Source organism: Macadamia integrifolia, unplaced genomic scaffold (genome assembly GCF_013358625.1).
Source record: "Macadamia integrifolia cultivar HAES 741 unplaced genomic scaffold, SCU_Mint_v3 scaffold1306, whole genome shotgun sequence".
NCBI classification, from domain to species: Eukaryota; Viridiplantae; Streptophyta; class Magnoliopsida; order Proteales; family Proteaceae; genus Macadamia; species Macadamia integrifolia.
The window spans coordinates 97,431-124,615 of record NW_024868154.1 but is presented as its reverse complement, the minus strand read 5'-3'; the positions used below and the strand labels follow the sequence as shown (position 1 = coordinate 124,615).

General features: G+C 38.4%; 1 protein-coding gene across 2 annotated transcripts; it reads right to left on the bottom strand.

Moving 5' to 3' along the window:
* Positions 1–214: 214 nt before the first annotated feature.
* Positions 215–27,185, bottom strand: LOC122063391 (myosin-6-like). Of its 2 annotated transcripts, XM_042627102.1 has the most exons (40): positions 27,048–27,185; positions 26,578–26,851; positions 24,821–24,949; positions 22,869–23,012; positions 22,345–22,490; positions 22,096–22,252; positions 21,888–21,946; positions 21,630–21,789; positions 20,612–20,761; positions 20,375–20,511; positions 20,156–20,302; positions 19,926–20,027; positions 17,287–17,344; positions 17,080–17,181; positions 15,426–15,463; positions 15,159–15,285; positions 14,840–15,010; positions 14,616–14,747; positions 14,423–14,532; positions 14,270–14,330; positions 12,342–12,519; positions 11,980–12,185; positions 11,720–11,839; positions 10,944–11,042; positions 7,244–7,456; positions 6,940–7,079; positions 6,575–6,689; positions 6,450–6,494; positions 6,274–6,354; positions 5,982–6,152; positions 3,666–3,812; positions 3,365–3,547; positions 2,871–3,002; positions 2,657–2,727; positions 2,461–2,560; positions 1,616–1,672; positions 1,427–1,483; positions 1,272–1,352; positions 1,094–1,176; positions 215–1,016 (listed from the first exon to the last, which is right to left on the bottom strand). In XM_042627102.1, exons 2-40 carry the CDS (start codon positions 26,578–26,580, stop codon positions 902–904), a joined length of 4,527 nt encoding a protein of 1,508 aa, XP_042483036.1. In that variant the 5' UTR covers positions 26,581–26,851; positions 27,048–27,185; the 3' UTR covers positions 215–901. The 2 variants fall into 2 exon arrangements, with proteins under 2 accessions (XP_042483036.1, XP_042483037.1); XM_042627103.1 differs by having other exon boundaries at positions 26,578–27,179.

Genomic DNA, 27,185 nt, shown 5'->3' with positions numbered 1-27,185 from the left:
TCATCTAATCAAAACTAATTTACCCCATGAAATCCCCAAGGAGGAACTTGCTCATATTCCATCTCCTGAACCTTTGCAACAGACGGCTTGTAATGTGCTAGCCCAGACCAGGAGGCACATAAGTCCAACAATGACAATCTAAAAAACATTTGCCATCATTTATGAGAAATTGCTGTTCATTATTGGCATAAAAAAGATCCAAACAACACTACAATGAAAGATGAATTTCAACACAATGAATCATTTTCTCCTGATCTTGAAAAGAGCAGCAAGTAATGATACTTATTTATACAATTATCACTCCACTCAAAATTTCAAATTTAGAATGTCTACAAATGGTGCACACAAATCAATCACCAATAAATTTCCCTAACTAATGTGCTTCAAAAATTAACTAGTTGCTTTATACAATGAAAATTGGGAGGAGAGAAGGTGGGTGAGGGATAAGAACATCTCCCCACAGCATACTACGATTACAATATGCCTGCCTCCTAACCTCCCTACCAAAGAATGATTGCCACAGGGGCCCAAAATAAAAAGAAGAATGAAAAACAAACACCCCCCACCCCGCCCCCCCCCAAAAAAAAGGAAAAAAGATATAGATATGCACTTGACTAAAAGGAAAAACCATCCCTGCCCCTCTAGCTACTCTGAATCACCCTAGGAAATTTTACAAAATCTAAATGGAAAGTATAATTTTACAGCCAGGGATTGGATGTTGAGGAAAGGGAGAAAAATATAGTTTTAAGAATAAAACATATAGGACGTGGATTTACATCACATGAAAGCATCAAGCAGAAGACTAGAGGCCTGCTGTCTACCTTGGCGAATTATGCACCAGCCATCTACCTTAGGCAAATCATGGAATAAGGCAAAGGGAAAATGTTCAGCGTTCCAAGCCTCACTCATGTAAAAATTGGAAGGCTTGATTCTCGAAAAGTTCTGCTGCAGGTTTTACCTCCGAGAAATCCTTTTCTCGTAGAGAATTTGACAAGTCATCTACTGAGAAGGGAATGCTGCATCCAGGGACATGCATCAGTAGGAGTCCATGGTGTAATATTTCCACAACTATATAAGGGAAGTAAATTTTTACCTGGAGTTGTCATCCAACAAAAAGGAATTGCTCTCAGTGCTGTTGGAATCCTCCGTCATTAGTACCCTCATACTAGAAATGACCTGCAGCAAGATTGTAGTTGGAGCTTAGAATTATTAGCATGTGATAAGAAATGAATCTTGGTTCCTACAGGGGTGAAGTTCACTTTTGGACTTACATTTGGCGACACACTGCGAGTGTTATAGTTGTCATCCCAGTATAGTGTGCAAATTCTATAAAGCTGTTGGACGCTCAAAATCTGAAAACATCCACCAATCAATGCCAATGTTGGGGCAGAGAGAGAGAGAGAGAGAGAGAGAGAGAGAGGCTTACAGGACATAAGTCATTGGTAATTTCATCATATGAAATTCTAGACTTCTGGTGTATAACCTGTAGTAGTTACCAAGAAGAGATGTTTACTCATATCATATGGCAGAAAGATTAACAATAAAAGAGTACATCCACTATTACCATATTTACAAGGGTCATACATGATGATTTAGGAGAGAAAGATATACATACCAAGAATCCAACAGACTGCCTTATGTGTTTAAGTTCATCCCAAGATGAGCCCGCATACTGCAACGAATACAGGTATAAGCATGACAAAATCTGAAATCTTACATGAAGATCTAATTCAAAATGGAGTGCATTACTATGCAAATCTTTTTCAGCTTCTCAAAATCACAATTCAAGTTTATCAAAGAAAGAACAGCCAACAGTGGTTTTCCCTATCCAAGACAAGATTCTTTAGTGGATGATTTCATTTACCCTAAGCAGGTGCACTTGGATAAATATGAATAATTGCATCACAGTAAACACTCTGGACAATCTAGCTAGTGGTAGATGAGCCCAAAATTAAATTGGAAAAAAATTCCTGAAATTCTTACAGGAAGTCATTTGAAAATCAACTCGATAATATTAAATTTGAACTGAAGGTAAATGTCAAAGCTATCCTTTTTAAATGGTCTTCAAATCGTTTTGAGGAGAAGAAAAGGAATACCACTTTGAAGGTTCCTTAGAGGAAGGGGATCAAAATCAATTGAAGGAACTGAAGGCTTAGATGGATTTAATTATTTTTTATATAGTTCCATTCCTAGAATTAAATTTGAACCGAAGGTAAATGTCAAAGCTATCCACTTTGAAGGAACTGAAAGGCTTAGATGGATTTAATTATTTTTTTTATTTTTTTTATTTTATTTTTATATAGTTCCATTCCTAGAATTAAATTATGTTATTGGAGGATGTCTTGTAATTTCGGAATTCTTTCCCTTTCCTGACCATAATATACTCTCCAACATTTTCTAGGCTGTGATGGGGATGGAGCATGGCCTGAAAGGTTTACCACTCATATGCATGGAAAGTACCTCTTCTTTTGCCTGGCAACACCAAAGCTCCAATTCAGCTAACCCAGCTTTCACATACTCCCCATTACTGAATGTACAACATTCTCGGCGTAGTAGAAGACTGCAGCAGCATAAATCCGCATCCCCATGTCATCCAATTAAACTTATAACAGTACAAACACCAAAAAAGAAAAGGACAAATAGCATAGCTACTTACCTGTTAAAGAGCTGTACATTGATATATGAGAAAATTTGAGTAAAGATCTTCTGGACAAGGACAGGAGGCACCTGGAAACCGGAAAGGCATGAGATTTTTGTGTTTCTGAAAATAATAGAGTTTCATCCCAGCAATATTTCATGTAGAAAAACAAGAAAATGTTTTTATTGGGGGGTGGGGAAGGAATGTGTCAGAAAGAACAGAAATGACATACAAAGTTCTCTTTCAATACACTGAGAATTGTATTGAGGGACTCAATGATGCTCTGCCAGTGACTGGATGGAGTGTTATTGCTGAAGGACCGCCCAGATGACCTCAGCACATTTCCCTTCGCCGTTCGTGGTGCCTGAAATTTCAAGTTAGCACATGACAAGCATAAAAAGTTAAGATATTTTCATTATTCATTTATTCATTCCATTCTTTCCTCCAAAAAACTTCAATTTTTTTGTTTAATAATTAGAAATGCTTAATTTTTTTCATTAAGTAGAAGATGTTCCAGACTCTTTTTCTCACGATCTAAGTGATGACTACGATGTTCTAAATGTAAAAGTACGTCTTTTATCCATATCCTAATCATCACTCCCTGTGTTAGCAAGTCCCACCAAATTAATTGCTCATGCATACTTTGAGACAACCTAATTGAACTATCACTATTCACTTGCATGAGATATTAGAGACAACACTAAGACAACCTGAAGTTCACCATACCTGGATACATAGGGAAATCAATGATGACAGTTCCTTCTTCACATTGTCTCTAATAATTCCATATATCTTCTCCACATATGCTGTGAGCTGTTGCTTAAAAAGTAATGCTGGGTATTTGGCCTCAACTTGGCGTACAACATCCAGCCCACCAACATTGAGGTTGGCAGAAGACGAGCGGAACCCCTGAGAAAAATCAATACGACACTTCGTAAGATATGGATCAAGTGCTCCAATAATTTGCATTGCTGAGTAAAGATGCAAACAAAATCACAAAACGAAACAATTATAAGTATCTCATTACTTGGGTCATCCTTCCAAATAACGATGTAGCAGGGGGAGGCTTCCGATGTGCTGTTGAACCAGCAGCTTTCAAACTCCGTTGTAGCAAGAACAACAGGGCAGAAGTATTTGACAGCCAATATGCCATGTGCTCACTGTTATCCTGATTCTGCAACAAAGAAAATATTTTCAATAAAGGATACAAACATATGAAAACCTGGTGGGTCAGGCAATGAAAAAGCTGTTGAAACGCAACCCTAAAACGATGCAGAAGATAATGGAAAAACAAAACAAACAATGCACACAGATTTTACGAGGTTCAGCAAGGTTGCCTACGTCCCCGATGAGATGAGATCTTGCTTCACTATCAATGGAGAATAGGGTTACAACGCTCGTCCTCACACCTCTCAATATTGCTTGCATTACAGAGAAAGAAACCTTCATTACAAATATATAGCGAAAAAACCCTAATTCGGAAAGTACACAATTGCCCTCAAATAAACAAAAAACTTCGAGCGAGGGGCGCAAAAAAATTCAAGCGGGGGGCTACGCCCCCCTACACCCCCTGCTATGCAGGGGGGCCTCCTGCCCCCCTTGCAACCCCCACGGCCCACTAACCGACTAGCGGGACCGCCGTCCTGCCTGTCTAGGTGCTGCACCAGTACTCCCTGGATTAAACTGCGATGGAATACAAGACATCATACACCAACAAAAGCGAAAACAAAAAATTCTATTCCTATTTTATGATTCATACACGTAGACAGCCTCAATCTTTCAGAGGAAACAAAAGAGGGGAAGTGGGGAGGAAGGAGACAGATGACACATGCATAGCAGATAGAAAAGATAGTAGGCTTTCATAGATCAACAACTAAAAAACAAACACATTCTACCATTAATCAAGAGCTAAAAAATGTATATACACCAATTGAAAATGGCACCTGACGTTAACCATATTTAACATTCACTCTCCATGTAGCTTTGCAAAACTCCATACTAGAGGAATTTCCAGAAAAAAGTATGCCCTGCTCCTTTCTCATTATTGAAAGCAGTTGCAGTATAGAATAGCTTCTGAACAAGACAGGTCCTTCATATTACTTCTATTTACTATTTACAAGTCTTATTCTTTTTGGAGGGGAAGGGGGTTTCACTTTAGACACAACAATGAGTCTTAAGTGTGGCCCACAGGTCCAGTCTACTTATAAGCTCAGGTTCACTTCGTTTTAAGTTTAGTCTTTTTTTGTTTTTTTCCTGTTTTGAGTTGGTCCTGGTTAAACCGATGGTTCAATTAAGTCCAATTTAAGTCAGATATTTTATTTCTTGTCTTCAAGTGTTTACGTTGGGTCACCTCCTCTTAAAGAGGACTGGCCAAGTTGTAAGAGTTGGCTAGGGGGTTTCCCAGCTTGACTTCAACTCTACTATTTAAAGTTTTATAAATGAAGGACTGGGGGTGTCACTCCCCATGATATTTGTTATTGACAAGCTAATTCAAGTTCTGTTTTTCTGCTTGTTATGTGGAGGCTTCTTCCTTATGGTGAATCAAGGTGCGACTGGTGGTGAACCCAATCAATACCTTGCGGTGGGAAGCTTGGTACTGTCCTATTGTAATCTTATTCCATTATTGAATATTATTCATTCAATTCTGACTCTTGAATCCTGCAACTGAATTCTGGCTCTGTTCCTGTGATACATCAGTCCTACCTGCACTAGGATTATTTCATATAAGGTGTTGTGTATTGCTAATTTCAATTCTGGTTTCAGAATTCTTCAATCGACAGTACCCTCATTCATATTCTGTTTTCAAAATCTGACTTCATTCTTGATTGTTGAATCCTACTGCAAGTGGGAATGGGTTTTTAGCTAATCGATCTCACTGTTTTAGTGTTTTATTCTTGCTGGAATTAATAGCATAGATAGATTCTGTTGGGTATAATAATTCTGTTTTCTGATCATTCATACAACTCCAGGTTTGACTGATTTTGACCTATCCTAGTGCCACCAGGACTTGGCCACATCAGCATATCCAACCACTGGATCTTGCTTGAATTATCAGCAAAGTTTACACCCTCTGAAAGGAGCACTCGGCCAGGGTTTCAGGCTTTCAGCCTGATCTGGTTTGCTGACTCGGTTGTGTTTTCTCCTAAATCTGGAATTTGTTCAATCTGTTTCGCTTCTGTGATGGTATTACCGTACTGGTTTAATATTTAAATCAGAACTACATTAACACCCCAGCAACTAAACACAGAAACATATTCTTCTGTGCCAAACTATGTTGTGTATCATATTATTCAACTCTACTAAAATATTCTGTTCCATCAAAAGAATATGGATACTGAATTACCTCAATTGCAGAACCTATCATCTGAATAAGGCGATCAAAGACACTGGTTCTTTCAGCTTCGAAAGATTTCCAGTGAAGCAGGCATTTATAAATAGTAAATGCAGCAACTGGCTTCCCTTGACTAAACCCAAGATCTTGCATGACACATTTGATTAGAGCATCAACACTCTCCTGCATCGGAAAATAGAATGTCCAAGGTTAGAACAAATCCACCTATTTACCTAAGGACGAAATAGCAACAGAAAGAATCACGAAAATAATGAAGTATCTTTCAATTCAAGGAAGCACATACATGTTGTCTTTCAATATTTGATCTCCTCAACTTGCTGTCTTCTGCTCCCAACTTGTTAGCAGGTGTTGCACTCTGTCGCTCCTGCAGGATTACATTGAATGACATAACATATTATGCACGTCAATATGTCGGACCCAATCTAAAAGAACGATAAATAGTTACAGTTTGTAGCTTACATTGGCTCTATTTTCTTCATTCTCATGATGACCATTTTCCAATCTCTGTGAGAGCAAAGTTAAGGTAAACAACATATGGATGAAGAAAAACACAGAATCACATTCATTCAATATACAGGTCTTACCTTAGGTGTATGAATTTCTGAATCCTCCGGCATCTTTTTTACAGGTGTATTTGACAAGGATTGCTGTCGGAGAATTTGATCCTCAGTTTCCATGTCAGAAAGTTTTTCTTCGAGCCTGCAAAAATAATGAATGTCAGGGGGGTATATATTAATACCAAATGAGTAACTGAAGAAAATCTAAACCACGTATAGACACTAACACTCGTATCAGTGTCCTTTCAACCTAGTATTATTGATTCAGCAAATATTTGCCAGGAAAAAATAAGAAGGCAAATATCAGTTTTTGTTTGATGTCCATCTAGTCAAAAAGACCCACTTCGAGCTTAATCCAAGTCCAAAAGAGACACTCAATCACTACAACAAACCTTTGCATTGCAGTCTTCAACTGAATAATCTTTGACTCTGCATCCAAAGCCTGCTTCAACCTTTCTTCACTAAGCTTGTTCGTTTCTTCAAATTTTTTCTCTGTCTCATCAATTTTTTTTTCTAGTGTACCCACCAATGCCTGCAAATAGAAATCGGAAAACCAGATACACATCAATACATAGCATAATCATGTTACAACTTACACCAGGTGATCTAGAGGAGCTCAGTAGAAGGATGCTCCAGTCGAAACATGAATTAGCATCATCAAGCAACAAACATATCCTGGAATTTAAGCAACATTACCTTGAGTTTAACATTTTCCTCAGTGAGCCTTTCCAACATTGCATTATCGACAACTGGGACCTCCTTTATGACGGGGACTTGCTCCACTGCCTTATTCGTAGCCTCACGTTCCTTCAACAGCTGTATTTTGGTTTCTTTAAACTGAAGTTGCATCTCTTCCAAAGTAGATTGCAGTTTTGCATTTTCTTGTGTCTTAGCTTCCTCCACATCAGCCTAAAAATGCATAAGGAATACACAAAACTATTCATAAGAAAAATCACTTGAGCCAAGTGCGAAATTGTGAAATGCAGCGAGTGCATGAAGAAGGCAAAGGTGAAGTTGTGTAGATAAAGAATAGGAAATCCTTTTCTTTCTTCCCTCCCTTTCATTTTCCTATTGGAGCTAGGGGTGTCAAATGACCAAACATAAGCTATAAGTGATCATGAACTCTTAAAGGCATGATCATATAAGTTGAATGGTAGTTTGTGAAAAAGTATCAATCATGTAAAATATAAATGAATTAGCACACTGTAATTAGTTAGAATTAGCCTGTCCATTTGTGGACTGCTCCTAGTTGTATAGCATCCTGTTTATCTTACAACTTTTCTTTTTCAAGATACTGATACCCTTTGCCAACCCCCCCCCACCCCCACAAAAGGTGAATTGTACTGTCTATATGTCTTGGTCTTGTACAGAACTGAAAGCGAAATTGACTTCACTATACAAATTTTATTTAAACATAGAACAAACCCAGAAGCCCCAGAAAACTATACAAGGATTCAAAAGAGAGAAGGAGGAATACACAGATCTTGCCTACAAAAGGCATTAACAACATGGTTGCAGCTAGTTCTATTATGTATGCCATACATCTTTACAAACTGAAGGTCAAAGCACAGAAAACCATTGAAGGCTTCAAAAAAGAAGAAGAAATACATAGACCTCGCATATAAAAAGCATTAACAACATGGTTCTGGTTAGATCCATCATGCATCCCATACTTGTTCTACATGCATTATAATACGAGATTGTGAGAGGAGCACATCTGCCAGGGCACAAACAACGATACAACTCCAATCGAGTTGAGAAAAATCTTCCACCTGGAAGAAGATGAGGAGGATCACCTTTTTGAGTAGGGTGAGAGATTGAGGTGAGCCTGCATTAGATGAGGCTGGAGTCGGCCCAACACCCAGATTGCTTCGAAGATGGGTGCTGATGTCAAGTATATGGCGTTAGAGAGCAGAGTTCACTCACAGGCCTGTCCATTTGAGTTCCAACCTGGCAGAGATGATGACGAAGAGGAGTGGTTGTGTTCCTCGGACAGCACTCACACACCTTCCCCAACTCAGGGCTATGATGATCATGGTAATGATGATTGTGGTGGATGGTGATAGATTTACAGCCACATGCGAGGAGCATGACCAAATGATGCAAGAGCCAGAGCCAGAGCCGGAGCTGGAGCCTGTCAGATTCACAGGGGAGACCTAGTTCAATCATGCCACATAGGATCAGAACCATGGTGCATGTACCTGTAGAGGCTACACTCGAGGTCCATGCAGACAGTTCAGACATGAGGAGGCAGCTGGGATGGGCATGGATGTGTCGAGGTTGTCTCACACGACAGAAGCCTTTGGGGGAGAGTAGAGGATCTGGGCATTGGCGTTCATCATCTTTCATAGGAGAGAGCCCCAATCCAGCACATCATGGTGATAGTGGCTTCAGGAGTGGCTATTCAGCATCACATGTTAGGTATAGTGGATGTGCTGGTGGGCCATACTTAGAGAGCACCAATTCTTCATTTGGCTATGAGGGTGGCTATGGTGGATCTTCTACGTCATTCCCCAGCCATTTGGCCAGCTCCACTCAGTTCCAATCTTAGTGAGTCCTTCCCTAGGCAGGGATACCTCCAATTGGTAGATGATGAGGATTATAGATGGGTTATCATGGGCTTTTAGAACAACTGGGCACAAAATATGTCATGGGATACATATGAGATGCATTAGGAGGAGCGTCACCTACATCTTCAGTGGTATGCAACTCATGGATTAGACCCACTAAGAAAATCCATATGGTAGTAAGTGTGAGTGTTGCATACTTTTATTACCTAACCTAATGTATGTTTTGATGGTTTCAGTTGCAAATTTACATTTCCATTAGCTAAATTTATACGTAATCAGTGTTCATAATAGGGCCAACGTATGTGTTGTGAGTGTTGTATACTTGTATTTCCTCAGCCTAATGTATGTTTATGAATGCATATTTACATTTCCAGTAGCTAAATTTATATGTAGCTAGTGTTTATAATAGGGCTAGCATACAACAACATTCACATACACTAGCAAACTTAGGTTGACCATGAGTACCTTGCTCAAAGAACTTTTTTCTTATATTAAAAAATAACTTCCACTATGCAACAGGATTCTGATAAATATTTTAATCAACATTTCCATATCATTGTGTCCCCACGTGAAAATTAAGAGCTACTACATCTACGTCATCGCCCAGAAGACAAGGAACAAGGAGGCATAATTCTTCGAAAGACCACATGTTGAAAATATTCCCAACTTGATTTCAAACACCATTGCACATGACAATATCCTTGTTACAACTGCTTATCCCAAAAGCTCGAGATTTTCGGTAAGGACTACAAGTCTACAACAATGTATATCAGCACCCCACACGCCCCCCCCCCACCCTCTGCATATGCAGGCCCGTGCGCACACACATGGCTCCGCACGTGATACCATCACGTGGCACCAAGGGACACAAAGTGTAAGGGAGCAATACATAACACAAAAAACCCCTCACACATACCAGGGATCAAACACCCAACCTCCTGACTCTGATGCCATGTTACAACCGCTTATCATAAAAGCTTGAGCCTTTAAGGGTTATAATGCATATCAACAATAGTTATCAAGGCGGCGTCGCCTATGCGTCCAAGGGTCTTGGATGCTTTGTTGATTTCACCTTGCGTCTAGGCCCTCTCCAACGCCTTGGGTCACCTAGATGCTGTGAACTATAATCAACACACCACAACCACCCACCAGCACATGCAGACCCACACACTCACACACATGGCTCTACATGTGACACATCAAGTGGCACCAAGGGGCACTAAGCATAGGGTACAATAATAATTAAAAAAAAAAACCCTTGCACTATCCAAGAATAGAACACGGGACCTCCTGGCCCTGATACCATGTTACAACTTACAACCGCTTATCCCAAAAACTCAAGCTGTTTGTCAAGGACTAAAACAATGTATATCAACAATCCTATTATGGAATAGTTAGGACTCAGGTATATGTATGCACTAGAAATACGTTTAACCAGTCAAAAAAGATCGGCCATCAGCAGCACTTTGATGATAAGTTTTAAGGTTTTTCTTGATAAAAAAAATAAAAATAAATAAAGAGCTCATCCAGAAGCCTAGGGAGAACAAAGGTCAAATATTTCCACCTCTAGCATGGGATAACCATTGTCTGACGCTAGTGATTCAAGCAAGACTATGTTCATACAGAACATGATTAGAAAGCAGTTGATCAATGAGATATCACTTGGTTGTCATATGTTTGGTTAGATAAACAAGGTGAAACTGAATTATATATGTTGGTTCCTTCCAAGGTAACTATTAAAATACTAGTGACAATCTTACACCTATAAAAAGAGAAAAACAAAAGTAATGAGATAGCGCATTATATTCTTAATGAAAAATGCCTACCCTCATCCGCTTCTCCAGTTGTAACCGCCACGTCAGTTCTTCGACTTGCTTTTCCAACTTATTCTTGGCAGCCTGCAGAGCACCGGTTTCTCTTGCCGCCTGCAGATAAACTCATGATAAATCAGATCCAAATCCAAGTTCAAAGCAAGGATAAGGAACAAAAAGTCACTTCAACAGGCCACGTTAGTTCTGAAACCAATTGGTAGTATTAAAAAAAAAAATATATATATATATATATATATGGGAGAAATGTTTTCTGTCCGGGAGCGCACCCCTGTGCCCAGACACAGGTGGGTGCAAAATGACCACTGTGCCCCTCCTGGTCAATGCCCGAGCATGCGCTCTCATTGGCCGGGGCACTGGTGCAGGGGCCATGCTCCTGGACAGAAAGCATTTTCACTTATATAATTAAGCAGACAGCAGTTCCATAAAGTAATAGGTGATTTTCCTTTTTCTCTTCTTTTCCTCGATGAAATTACCGCCACCCCTGAAACTAACATGTTAAGGCTACAAAAGACATAAATTCATGTACTTCATAGAATGATATCAATTCTTAGTCCTAAAGCCTAACCTCAATAACTGAATTGGCAATTTATCACATCCCAAGCTAACTAATAGTAACTGGTTGTCCTATGCTTAATTTGTTCTAGAAAGTAACCAAAAACCCAACAGAAAAAATGCTATTATCTGTTATACGTCAAATAAAAGGAATATAAAAACAATAGCCCACACACTTTCAACTAAGAAAAGGAAATAAAAAGGGGAAAAAAGCTTACCGTTTTAAGTTTACGTAGTTCTATTCGAGCTACCCTTCCTCTCCAAGCACATTGAGTGGTTATAGTAGCTTTCTTTATCCTCATATAGTGCAGGTGAGCTAAATACTGCCGGCATCGACTCTGGACCAAAAAATATAAATGTATGAGAATCCAAAATCAGGGCAGTACAAGAAGGGCATAAAATACTTAGCTGAACGCATAAGCTAAGGAACAGGATCAGAGAAGTCGTGCATTAGTGCATTCAATCAAAATTGATTTACCTGGATTGTAATTGCTGCCTTTGTCTGTCGTCGGAAGCGAAGTTCATTACGAGCAACCATCCCACGCATACCAGTTTGGATTGAAATAGCTGATAAGTGCAATGCTTTGTACGGTTTCCGAGCAAGATGCATGCGCAAATCTTTCTGGATTCTTAGACATGCAGCTTCTCTCCGCATGTTATCATAAAGTTGTCGAGCAAGTTGCCCTTCAACCAGAAACACAAATAAGCTAATTAGTATACTTACCGCCTCCCCAAAAAAACATCCCAATGGTTATCCTTCAGGAATGAATAAAAAAGACGACAAATTCCAATGGAAGATGCATTAATCTCTTAAAATACATATAGCACAGTTCATCCTACCTCTGCATGCAGCTTGAATCTGTTTGACAGAACGCTGCAACACGATGAAGCTTTTCCTAGCTATGTAGGATCGAATTTTTCTCTGGATAATGCTTGCAGATCTTCCTAAAACCTCAGCCCTACGGGCATCAAGCTCTGGCATCTGGCCAACCCTAAGAAACACCTTCGTTTTGCCAACCTGCAATGATCAAACTAGATCAGTCAAGGATTCAACTTTTCCAAAACCTATCCAGGATAACTATGAAGAGGAGAACCAAACAGTCATTTCCATAAACTATGTGGTGCATTTCAAGTGATAAAAATGCAATATTTGCTTTCTTTTCCTCTTCCTTTGTTTGCCAACTACAAATAATTTAGCAAAAGAAGAATAATCGGCAAATACCATGAAAAAGACATCAAGATGAAAGTACCTGACAATCTGACAATCAAGAAAATTATGTGAATAAGGAACATGCATTCGCTGTAATCTACTCATACGTCGAGATTTCTCCCGAAACGCAGAAAATGCAGTGTGACTCCACAGGAGTATAATGTTACAGTCGAGAAATTGATTGCGTTTTGCATTTCGGTGTTCCGCACTAAACGACACAAACCAGTGCTTTATAAGCACTATTTTGATCGAAATGACCATTTCGTTAGTTTCAGTGGTCTTGACAGTAAGTGGGGAATTAAAAAAATAAATAAATAAAACAAATTTGGTATTTTTGACCAAATTACGTACATATATTGGTGGAACAAGGTGTTGGGAACTACTAATGCATCTACAACAACGATTTTTCAGATTTGTGCAAGATTCAAGTTGGAGATATAGTGATATACCCTTTTTCCCAGAATTAATTTTTGCATAACAAAGAGGTGAATTTATATGTTACAACATAGGCCGACCTACAACTTCACAGGGTCAGATTTAATTTTCTGTATATAAATTTTTTTTTGGTTAAAATAAGATTTTCTTGAAATAATTTTTGGAAAAAAAAAAAAAAGATTTAATATACAGTGGTTGGGCTCAATATTATATATGTGAGGGCCAATCTATGGCTTCACCACAACAATATTCTAGAGGTTTTGAGGCTCCCCAGAACTCTATGGTACTGACAAGGAGTCGGAGAAACAGTTGTATTTGACTACTTATAAGTGTACCATTAAAATATTAAACGCTTTTTCTTTATTTCTAATGCATATTTGAGTTGTTTTAAGTGAATTTTGTGTGGTCTAGTATTAAATTATGTATAGAGTAGGCAATATTAGAGAAAGTAGACAGCAGGGTACGGCATACACTAGCAACCTAGGATCCAAAAACAAACTACCATTTTTAAGTGTTTTGTTTTTTGTTTTTTGTTTTGGCTAGGAATTTTAAGTGTGTTTTTTACGATTTAAAGGTTCCAATATGTTTAGAGTTGTTTAATTAGGGTTTTCCTGAAGTTTTGGGCCAAAATATGGCCATTGAGCAATGAATGGACAAACGAAACTTGCAGCCAAAATGGCACAGGTTTGAGTCTGAAAAATTTCGGTTTCGACCATGATCTAAACTGATTTCTCGAACCTTGAATCTACTGATTTTAATCATGCCATTGAAAGCTGCAGTGCTGCACTACATCTGAAGAGTGAAAATTGACATAATCTCCTTGAGAGCCGATATGAACTAGTTCTATTGCACTAATTTGAAACTCAAAGTTTTGCCCTCATTTGTTGCTCTTGATATATGAAAGCGTGGGCGGGAGCTACTTCAAATTTTGATATACATACATATATATATATATAGATATAATTGTGATGGGAAAAATTATAAATGAAACTAACGAAAAAGTTGCCTGAGCAGATTCAATTAAAAAGAAACATGACAAGAAATGTAACAGTAATAGAATACTGTTGAAGAAAAGAGTATCGATTTCCAACTAAAAATCTATAATGTAATTAATTGCCATTACCTGATAGCCTTTAATGTTCACCTTCTCCAGCAGCTTCCTAGTAGCAGCAATCTCATCACAGCTACCATGAAATTAAAAGAGAATCAACACCTTTGAAGGATAGACATGATTAGCAACACTTTCCTCAAATATTAACAAAATTGAACCAGTTACCTGCCATCTAAAACCTCAGGGGCAAGGATGCCAAAACGACTTAGAAACTCACAAAATGTTCTTTTAGTAGGATATCCTGCACAACTTATCCTAATTGCTTCCATGACCCCCTGAAATAGGGAGAATAAAAACCATTTATTTGGTGGTACTGAAAAAGACCAAGCCAACCAAGGGATAAAAATTATAGTCTTACCCCACACCGAAGTTGTTGTAGAGCATTACTGTTCTCAAAAATAGCTGGCTTCAGAAGATTATTGGGCTTCACACAGCGAATGTAGTGTGGCTCAGTTGCACTCAGAGTTTCAACCAAAGCTTGCAGTTGTTGCTGAATAAATATATGCAAGGATTTAATAACTCAATAGTATGCCAAGGGAACATGCATGCATTAACAATTAAATAAAGAATATATTACCATACCTTAAATCGTGAACCAATTGATGAGAACTTTGATGACTTAGATGACTCCTCAGCCAGAGGAGGGAACAAACCTGAGACAAAAGAACACTTAGAAGCACCCAAAAGTGCTTGATGCTCAGCAACAACATAATCCTTGTTCTTGTCCAGGAACAACTCCGTTTGATAAGTGACCTGAAAAATAAGAGAAATCATAATTCATGCAAGAAGTTCACTTTTTTTTTTTTGCTAGAAATGCAAGAGATTCAATTTTTCCTCCTTTTGATACAATGATAAGACACTGACAAATCTACAAGCAGCAGCATAATTGCAGGATACTTACATCACCAGCATAATGACAGATGGTGAAGTCAGTCTGGGACAGTTTTGGCTTGGTGATGCGTTTATGGTTTTTGAATGTCTGGTACAGCTTTTGGGCAAAAGTTTCATGCGTCGATCTTGGAAACATACTACAAAAAACATAAGCTACAGATATATCACCATCTCAAACCATATTATAACACAACAGTTCACTAAATGTAAAAATTTAAATTTGTGACATATATAAATGAAATAGTACAATTGCTAATGCTTAATGGATTAAACATACCAAGCCTCATCCAGAAGAGCAATAATGCCACCAGGTTTCTGGAAGCCACAAAGAGGAAATATTAGAAATACAAAGTGTAAATTAACAACTAATAAGTAATAACATATTGAAAGAATTGACAACCATATCAAAAACTGATGCATATCGTTAACTAATCCTTGTTCAAAATTTTAACCAAAATTAATGCATAATGACAAGGTATACGCACATTTCAATGTTTAAAAGGGAAAGAAAAATAAAGCTGGAATGTTTAGTACAGTGAAAGCAGAACAACTTATTCTTACGCATACTTGTAACCTAACGGAATTATTCAGTCAAACAAATCCAAAGCACTGAATTTGAATTTCTTCAAAAGTTGTTAGTCACCAATAGCCTTGATTTATCTACTGTTTAGTTGAATTGAGGGCCAAGCAATGCTATTTAAAGCAGGAAAAGAAGTCTTGGCGGTTAAGGAAATGCTCATTATGGGAATTAAAAATGATGCATGTCACAGGCTATAGGTGAAGGGGAAAAAAGCACTTGTCTAGACTTGCCATTTGGGAGAACTGTGGGTCCATATCATAGAGTGATCCAAAACCCACCCTCAAAAGTCAAGTTTCAGCCGCAAATAAACAAGGAAACTCCATCAAAAGTGAGTTGACAGTCACCAGAAATTACATCAATGCCACTAGATTCTGTTACAGTGAAGTATTATTCTTGTAATTTAATGGAACTCTAGACATACTATTTTAACCACTTCACGTGCCCATTTTCCAGGTTGAAATTTGATCCATGAGATGGTTCTAAGGTCCTCCATCACATGGACCCACCCACATCCATTGATGTATGCAACCGGGCAAGCTTTATATCAAGCCATATCAGCTACAATGCAACATAATATTTTCCCATGAAGCATCCATAATTTAAAAAAGCTGATACTAATTCCTCCAGGCTCCAGCCACCATAGGTAGAATAATGTTCTAAAACAGTTTGAAGGTCCTCATTTCTCAAAATGAGGGGAAAAAAAAAGGGCCATGGGAGTGGAAGAGGGCAAAGGAGATTATTGGACCATAACAGAGCCTACTCCTGCAGAAATCAAATTCATTAGATATTCCCAGATCTTTGAGAATCGCCCAGACGAAAAAGATCTTTGAGGATGCAGGGAGCCCTTGCACAAGAATTTTTTACATCATATGAAGGCAGTCTTGATAGCAAAAAGTACGACAGAGAGAAAATAATAATAAAGGACTGGGAAATTTTGTGTTCGATAACTTGCAAGCGCCACATTGCTGGTGTTTTAGCTACTTCCATTGTTAGACTTAGTTGGATCAAAAAGAAGTATTTCTTAAACAACAGTTACAATAAAGACAATACATGCCAAAGAACTTAATAGTGGAAACAAAATCAATTAGCTTAGCTTCCACTTTAAAAAAAAATCACTTTTTCCTGGAACAAAATGGCTAAACAACATTAACTACGCAACGGTCCCACTGGACTTTCATTTATTTATCTTCTCAATCATAATCACTTTCTATTGGGCCCTGGATTAAAATCAATATGTAAAAATACAAATCACTATTGCTGCAAGCTAGAAAGTGAGATTTTTTTTCCCCGGGGGGGGGGGGTTCAGGCCGAGGAGCGGAGGGAAAAGAAGGAAGGGAAGCAAAATGTAAACCTTTTCAATGAGATCCAGAACATCCTGATTGTCAATGAATTCTATATAACTCCAATCAATTTCCTCTTTCGTATACTCTTCTTGCTCCATTTTAAAAACATGCTGTCAAAGGAACACATTTATGATACATCCACATTACTTCACGTTCAATAAAAAATAAAATCTCAAGGAAATGATCAGAAAAGGAGAAGATTTCTATATAAAGACCTGGTTGAAATGTTGCTGCAGTTTCTCATTTGTCAAATTGATACAGAATTGCTCAAAGCTGCATAAGACCAACCAACGTTATAAAAATTAATAAGACATCATCTTTACCAGACTTGACAATCTGAATAAACACGTTACCCAGAGGTCTCAACCTGTCAATACATTTTTAGTATAGTATTTATTGTTCAAAAAAGCATTTTTTTGGTTTCCCATTCATAGGAAAAAATGTACAATGAACATTAAGAATGCTTCAGCACCTAACCCTCTCCTATTTCTCATTTTCATTTTATCAGTTAAGGAATTTGTTATCATCCTGAAAATGGTTACAAGTACTCTTAATCACCTTGGTAATGGAAGTCCAAAGATTTCCCTGAAATATGTTAGTGCTAAATAATCTTAATAAATCAAAATTATCAATTACAAGCTTCCTCACATTTAGCAGAGCCCATAATAGATTTCTCCCAAAATTAGTAGCCTCCATGAAAAACATCAAAATTTACATACATATCAAGTTCTGAAGGACATATTGGTACCTATGTCTTTCACTGAAATCTTGGTGATGTAAGACTAGATCACATAGGACCTAATCCCAGGCAGGATCTGAAAATCTGGCTGAATTGAGGAGAAATAGAGAACTCATAAGCTAAGGGTCCGAAGGATCTCAAACCTTGTTCAAGATAGGCTATTGATATCCCCAAATAGGCCTCTACGAAGGCAAACAGAACAACCAGCAGCAAACATGGGCAGAATAGGGTTTCGCAGGCACTGCAGGCGAAAACCTGCGGTTGTTAGGGGGAGCCTCAGATGGCCCTGAAAACCTGGTCGAGTTCCCCCCTTGGTGTCCCCAACAAACCCCTAAAAGGTCTCGGAAAAGTGACTTCTAGGTTGAGAGTTCTTGGGAAGCCAATTAGGGTCAAAACCATATATCTGGGAGAGATTGATTGGCTGTTTTGTGCTGATCCGGTCTTCGATCAGTAGTTGATCTTCAAGGCTTCAAGTAGGCTGTAATTAACTCTCAATCACTCTCTCACAACAATAGAATAAAAAGGAAAGGATGGGATAGATGTAGGTGGGAATGGCTATCTCAGCCTAGACCTCTCACCCACAGCTATCTAAGTTGTTGTAGAAATTCACTCTCAGAATTTTAGGAGCACAAAGCAGCAAATTTCATTCATCAATTAATTGTCCTTCGAGTTATAGCAATGCCTCTTTTTAGAGGTTTATGACTCCAATACATAATAGGATTCAAATAAGGAAACCTACTTAGCTTAGGACAACACATATTAGAAAACCTACTTGGCTTAGAACTTAACCTATTTGTCTACCAAATAAAAAAATATATAATTGGACTCATAATAGGACTCCTAAAAGACGCTTAAGACTCCAACATGGAGTTGGACTTGAACAGAACAAACAAATCTCATCAAGAATAGGACTCTAACTAAACTAATGAAGTAAATCTTCTTTCCTACTTTCCAAATTTTAAGACCATTAAAGTGGCCTATTACAAAGAAAACCCATGGGATCAAAGGCCCAACACCTACATAACCCAACCCAAGGCTTATTTCCAATAAAATAAATCCTTTAAGTGACATATCTGCATCACTTGGGTTTCATCCTCTAGAGAATAGGATAAGCATTGTTTCTTCTAACTAATTTAATTCAAATGGATGAAAAGACCTCAACTCAGTCACTTTATAAAGTCAATGTTTTCAAATTTTCTACCATCATTTAGTGTATGCAATAAATTTCAACATGCATTTCTCCTTGGAACTCAGAAAGAATCTAGGAACTCTAATCCATAGGTTATAATTCAATTCAGAATTTCCATTTCATGGAAACTTTGAATATCTAAATTAAGATGAGTTTATGGATGTTAAATTCCTATCAGTTACCCTGGCAGGGTGGGGGCAGAGGGGCCTGCTGACTAGTAATGCCGTTATTTGCTGGGATGGGCCACAAGGCTCAAGTAGAAGACCCACTTTTGCAGGGTTAAAGGAGGGGTGGACTGGAGTCTGTCCTATCTTCCACCATCTTTGCATAAGTTGGATACCCTCAGGCTGAAGCTCACATCTTCATGCATGTAGACTGAGCTTTTACCATCACACAATGTAGTGGCTCCAATTTATGGGAGTGGGACATATCAAAAGCTCACAATATGAGAGCGGGCATCGGCGGAACGGTAAGGTTGCTCCATTGCGACCTAGTGGTCACAGGTTCGAGTCAGGAAACAGCCTCTCCACAAAGTGGGGGAAAGGCTGTGTACATTATGACACTCCCCAGACTCCGCAGTGGCGGAAGCCTCGTGCATTGGGTATGCGCTTTTTAATTAAAAGCTCACAATGACACAAATACACACTCCCTAGTAGTCCTAAAATCATTAGCCCCACAACCTAGATAACCAGCACCACAAAAACAATGCTGCTTGCATAATGGTATTCTAATTGGGTATTGTTTCAACTACAGAACCTCAAAAACCCATTGGATCGGAAGTAGGTTGGCATAGTGACTACAGAAGCTCCAAAGTCACTGATCACAAGATAAAATGCCCTTCCATCAAACACAAAGGGTTTTTGAGTTGTTCCCTGCAAAATATTGACCCTTTAAATGAGAAACAAAAAAGCGTACCGGTTAAGCACCTGTTTGTCTTGAAACTCTCAAATCCATATATATCCAGCACTCCAATTAAGAATTTTGAATGTGGATCTTGACCAATTGAGCTATTAATCTTATTCACAAGCCTGTAGAAAACAATATAAGTATGAGAACGATATGAGTAACACTGCAACCTGACAAAATCATGTCTAAACATAGTCACAAATACTCTCTCCCCAGAATGACAACTCCTGGAAAAGGATTGAAAACCTACCAATCAAATAATCTTGAATACACAATCTTGGCCAAAGCATCTCTGCTGAGAGCTGCAGAGTCTGGATCAAGGCATTTAGTTATAGTCTCATCACGAGTTACAATAACGCGCTTGCAAAAGGAGTCCTCAAGAGCCTTTGCGTCACACCTAAACAGAACTTGCAGATTAGCACACATCCATGCATACACTATTCAATAAGCACATATTCAGTTCATTTACATGAAAAGCTCAGCCGCAGTTCTTAGATGGAACCAAGATTTTTCATCTTTGGGTTCAGATGAATCAGTCTCTTCCCCCTTTTTAAATTCGATATTCCCCAAATGGAGGACTGCAGCCACAACTCGAAAAATGGCATCCTATGAAATGAAAAGGAAAATAAAACAGAAATATGTTAGAAACATTTAACATTTTCAGGAGTGAAAACTGCCAATAGAAGGATTCTCTAGAAAATAGAACCTGTTCTTCAGAGCTAATTCCAACCACTTCCATTGCCCTTCTAGTTGCAAGGTATTCCTTTGCATCATCTACTCCATCCAACTCATAACAATTCGTTTGATTCAGATAATGAAATGATCTTGGATTTCCCAATTTGAACCTCTCAACATCCTGTCCACAGACAAAAGAAAGGAAACAAATAGAAAAAAGATATCATACATTTAGAGGCCCAACTGAAGAGATTTTTTTTGGATGAATAAATAATATATAAAACCGAAGAAGAAAATACAAGACACAAAGGGGAGAGAGGGGAAGGAGCTAGTGAGCTACACAGCCAAAGCAACCAGGGGGTGGAGCAAAATAGAAGTGGGCAAACCCCAAGAGACAACAATAAGCTTGTTCCTTGGGAAGTCCCCTACACAATCAATGAAGAGATTACAAGCAATGAACTCATTAAATTCTAAAAAGAAAAAGAAAGAATTAGCCAGTGAACCAATGAGAGATGGAAGTTTCTAATGTGGCAAAACAATTGTTCCAGGAAAAATTCTAATAACAATAAACAAAAATGCACATGAAATATTGCAAATCAAAGAGTTTTCCCTACACCAAATATAACAGTCTTAGGCCAGCTATGATGCTAATGCAAGAAGATCTACAATAGGAAGAAATTAGCTTACAATGCAATAAAATGGGTGCTGATACTAGATATTGCAAGAAATCAATTATTTTAAGGTAGTTTACTTCATTATCAGTGTCTCAAACCCTAAGTATACATACCTTATCTATCTAATTCAGCCACCAGGCCAGAGTATAGATTAATAATGGCTATAGTCACATTTGAATCAGTGATCTGAAGCAATATACATAACAAATTCTCAATATTGTTTCAGAGGTGATTTAAAATGACAAATAAGATACCATAAAAAGGGGGGAAATATCATGTTCTTAAGAAAGAAATGCCAAATGGCTAAACACAAATCAACAACACTTGATTTCTGAGTTATGGAATATTGATAGGGGCTGGACAGAGACCAATTACCTCCGGTGGAGCAGCACACAACATGTAGAAACAGTGGTAATTTCTCTCAGGATCAGACACTTGGCAAACACGTGATCGCTCAAGCAAGTAAGTTCTGATCGCAGCTCCAGAAATCCGACCATGTTGGTCAAATTGAATCTCCACAAACTTGCCAAAACGACTGCAATTGCCAAAAATGTTTGTAGTAATACAATTAGAAGGAAAACATGAAAAGCATTTTGCAGCAGAGGAAAACTTTGAAATAGAATGTCCTCCAACCTTGAGTTGTTGTTTCTCACAGTCTTTGCATTACCAAATGCTTCTAGAACAGGATTGGACTGCCAAAAAGGGGAAAAAAATATGAGACGACAGAAACTGTAGTTTGTTTTTGTTAACCATCTGGATAGAAGTAAAAGAATCAGAACAAATATATATATATATATATATTCAAAATGCTTTGGGCTGTATAACATTATACAAAATTTACCTCTAATACTTTTTGTTCCACAGACCGCCCCTCAGCTGCAGCTCTCCCTCCCATGTAGGCAAGATAACGCATAAGCATTTTAGTGCTTTCTGTTTTACCAGCACCACTTTCTCCACTAACTAGAATGGATTGGCTAATCCCCTCATTAATCATCTGTCTGCACCATAATGGCAATGTTCTTTCATTGTGAAGGAAATGGGATTTCATCTGCAACTTATGCCAAACCAAAGGCGAAGTATGGCAAAATACCTGTATGCAGCATCTGCAACAGCAAAGGGATGAGGACTAAGCTCACCAAAAGCTGCACCCTTATATTGTTCCATCATATGGATGTCATACAGATGAGGTAATCTTCTAAAGGGGTTCACAGCAATCAATATACTTCCCGTATAAGTCTGGGATAACCATTGTTAGATTAGCTTCAATATCTAAAGTTCAATCAATCAAATATACAAGGACCATTGAGAATGTTAACACCCATTAAAATGTATTATCAAGAGCATAACTATTCACGATAACATGCACACAAGTTGGTGATAAGAGCTCCGTTCACTTAAAATAGAACCACCGAACATTGAGAAGATGCTAAATTCGCTCATGGTTTGAAATTTCGACCCAATTGTAAAAATTCCATTTAACTCTTTCGATTTCGACATTGATCGAAACAAAATGGCATGCAAATTCAGTGGTATATGTCAGTCCCAACAAAGGTCGAAATCCCAGTCACCCAAAATCTTGAACATTAAATTACTAATCCTCCGCTAAGTACTTACATAAATTTCATTTATATCGTATCTAGTCCTTAAGTTGTCAAGGACGCCTGGTTCATGTAAATATGCCAGTTTTGTCATATCATCCACACCACATGGTGGTGCATCAACATCTTTGGGGTAGACATTGGATCTCTTGACAACAACCTGCAATGAATAAAGGACCCAGTTTCCATGAATACAGGTCATAGAGAGAGTGTTTCTTGAACAAAAGTTAAGAGTAAATAAAGAAAATTCATGATTGAATTCCCACTGATTCCCAGAAAACCAAAGCAATGAAAACTACAAACTCATAGCATATAAAAATTAAATAAGCAAAAAAATTTGCCCCCTTTTAGCCTAATGAGAAAATGTATATAACAAGCAATAAATAAACACTACACACACACACACATCTAAGGCCCTCTCACAATATATAGATGCCAATAGTGCCTCTAGAAAAGGAAGACAGAAAAATAGAAAGTGTCTAAGAACAGTCCTAGACATGTAGTAGGGCTGCCTTGTACAATAAGGAAACTAGAAAATAGTAACTAATAGGATCCTACATTCCTACCACATATGTTGCGAGATAGGTTTCCTATTTACAGCAACAACTTTAGAAATAGAAAGTTACTATCTAAGGCTTTCTTTGGTTCAATTTTAGTTTTGATTTCAGATTGGTTCTCAACTTTTTGGTCAAGAAATCATAATTGCATTTCTTACATATACATACATACATACATACATACATATATAAATATATATATATAGAGAGAGAGAGAGAGGACGTGATACAACACAACTTCAACTTCAACTTCAACTTCAACTTCAACTGTCCCCTCATCATCACCTAAAAATACCTTCTGCAACTGAAACTATAACTTCATCTTCCCTAACCAAAATACGCAGCCATCAACTTCCCTTCAGCAGCCACAGCAACAGCAACCACAGCCACAAAAGCCACGACAACCACCACCATCACCTCAACCGCAGCAGCAGCTGAATTACCAACACTCTCAAACTCAGCCTCCTAGGCCTCCTCTGAACCAGCTTTGACTGCACCCTCCTCACCAGCATTTGATGCAGCATCTCTCAGCTCTCACTTCTTTGACAACCTCAGGTCCCTTACCTCCATCCTTATCATCGCCTGCTTCGCCTTCCATTTCCACACGACCCATTCAGAGAGATGGTATTGCAATTGGGGTTCTGGCGTAGCATGCCAGGGCCCCCTCAGCCACCCATGTATTTTAACCAACTCGGCAATTAGGGTTTGCATGGTTTTGGTTCTTAATTGCGGCCAGGTGGGGTTTCTGGACATCCTCAACAGAGACTTATTCAACCATTAATAAGATCTCAATCTATTCGGTAGTTAGTCCTTAGCTAGTCAAGTCAATAGTAAGCTTTATTTTACAGCAGGGGTGGTGAGGAGGTTTTGTGAGCATGGGTGGGGTGTGGAAGAGGGTAGGGTAAGGGGGTGGTTTGCAAGCAGGGGTGGGGCAGGGAAGAGGGCCATGAGGGGGTTGCAACAGGGATTGGAACGGATTTGCAGGGAGCATAGTGGGGCGAGGGACAGGGTGGGTAGGGAGGGGTTTTGCAACCAGGGACGGAGGCAGGTTTGCAGGGAGTTGGGGTTGGGAGAGTGTACCAAACATCCAAACAAGTTGAAATCATCTCCTGAATGCAAAATTGAAATTGAACCAAAGAGAGCCTAAAGACACTAGATATAAAATTAAAAACAATATCGTGACACAAGGACTAGATATCATGTAGTAATGGGCCCCCAAACCTGGCCCGTTTGGCCCCCATGAATTGGACCAAACCCAGCCACAAAGGCTGGTTAAATATGGGCCAGCCTGGCCATCTTCTCTTCCTCCTCCTTCGATCTACATCACACACACACACACACACACATATAGCAGCAAACATCATCAATTTCTAAGAATTTTGTGAACAAGAGCCTTACTGAGAGCACTCACCGTTTTCCCTGATGTGCAGCTGACCTTAATATCTTCACCATTGACATCTAAAACCTCCCCATCCATCCAAGCTACATCAGGGTCCTCCACCCAAACAAAAGACCCAGCAACAATATTGACAGGAGCAGCCTACAGTCAATGGAGTTGAAATGTTACTAATCCATCAAGTAGAATCACATCTCATAGAAAGAACCACCATAAGCAAATGTCATTCAAACATGATAAAATAGAAAAGTATAAGACTGCATTACTAGATAATCAGCGATGACATCAAAACGTTTGAAGGCAACTTCCAGAAGCCAAGGAAACTATACGAAAAGTAAATAGAAAAGTATAAGACTGCACCTATTCCACAATAAAAAGCAGGCATCACATGCCAATCCTGAGACAAGTTCTGGTAATTGCAGTACAACAACACCATTATATTCATGATTCAACTACCACCATTGATTACACCCTTAAGACATCCAAGTGGGATTCCTTACAGAAACATATTCGCAGAGTCAAAATGTTCTATCTTCCACAACCAGAAAAATAAATAAGTAAAGGGAAAATAAATGTTTCTTAACACATGAAGTAAGCTCAGAAAACAGGAACTACTGATGTAGAGAAGTTGAATTTCCTGATAGGTGAAAGACATATTGTGATAGATTAAAGCCACAAAATAATCAGCAGTATTCAGTATAAAATGAAGTTCTACTTGTTTGTTCCCTTACCCCCCCCCCCTTCCCTTGTCTTCATAGTATTTAATTTATGAAGCAATTACGACATGAAGATGGGTTACAAAACCATTTTCCAGTGTCAAACTAGTTTAATTGATCAAATGTAGTGGAAGAAGTTTCATTGAACCTTGTTGAAAACAATTAGCCTTTTCAAAATATGAACTGTAAGCCAGTCGCTAAATTATGGAGTACGAATGAAGCAGCACATTGTACCCAATGAGAATTATTTAAACACACATTTAATAGAGATTGTAAAAAACAAAACAAAACATAAAACAAAAACAAAAACAAAAACAAAAAATGAAGGGAGAAACACTTTCCATGGTAAGAAGTCATCTTTGCTGTTTCATTTGGACCAAGGAGTTAAGCAGCTCCGATTAAAGCAAATATGACTAAAATGAACTTGAACTTAATTATATCTCAAAAAAATGTTAGCAGGAAACAAAGAACTCAGTAACTTCATGATGTACTTTACGATTTTCAGGCAAACATGTCGAGTTTCCAATAAGCTCCCAAGGTAATCATATAGAATGAACAAAGACAACTAATAAAACCATTTTCTTTCCCACTAAAAAATTAGGTTAGTGTTTTTCCTTCTCTTTCCACATTCTGTTTCCCTTCGTGTTGAGGAAAGAAGTTTCCGCTGATTTGAATGCACAGGTGGACCCAATAAAAATTCAAAATCTCCTGCGATGCATTCTCAAATAGCTTCATTGAGAATGATAGGTTGAGTCCTCCAGCCGTGTTCCCAGTATATCCAAATGGGCATCTCAATAAACAATAGATTTGGTGGTTTTCAGTTGGATTAGAAAATAAACAGCACCGCATAGACAACATAAAGCTTCAATTTCCGTTTATCTAAAGATAAAATTTCAAGCTTCCCAAATCCGTGCACAGATACCCGGATCAGAATCACAAATAGATCCAATAAAAACAAAAAAAAAAATCTCCCAATTATCATCAAAGTACAATCCACCAATCCAAGTGACACAAAATCCCAACAAAAATTCCAAAAAAAAAATTAGAAATTCATACCATTTTCACAGAGCTCGATCTGGTCGGAACTTGAGCTGCTTCTCGATCTACCCCAGGATTCCTTCACCAAAGACCATCCAATGCCCCTCAAAATATCGGCTCCTTTTCACCAACCCAACAAAATGGCGGCAACAAGATTCAATCTCTTCACCCAGAACCACCTTTCTTCAGCCCTAATCCTCCTCTGCTTCACCCTATTCAATCTAACAAACAGAATTTACCTTCGCTTCTTAATTCCCACTGTAGCTTCGCTTCGATTCTCTCTTCTTCTCTTCTGTAATATCAATCAAGATAAAAATAATATATATAAAAAAAAAAGGTATAACGAAGGGTTTAATGATAGCAAATGGCGGTGTTGATGAACTGAGGTAATATCACATGTGAAGTGTTGCAGAGGCCTCTCCTCTTTCACAAAGATTGTGTATGATTCGGATTTAGATTTATAAGAACAAAGCCTTTCAACACTTCACCTTCACCAGCCCGATTGCCTTGAAACCGGTCTGTGTGAAGAAGACGAAACCCTCTTTGCTCTTTGCTGCTTTCTCTGCTCCAAATCTATCTTTCTCCTTCTGTTTCTCTTTCCTTCTCCCTTCCGTCGTTCCTTCTTT

Bases quoted from the DNA above. Each gene is read 5' to 3' on its own strand.
- LOC122063391 (XM_042627102.1), bottom strand. The intron at 20,303-20,374 runs GTAAATGAACTG...AGTTCTGTTTAG, and splicing joins ACTGCGGCTGAGCTTTTCAT to GTGTGACGCAAAGGCTCTTG. The intron at 1,484-1,615 runs GTATGTATATCT...TAACTACTACAG, and splicing joins GGCAGTCTGTTGGATTCTTG to GTTATACACCAGAAGTCTAG.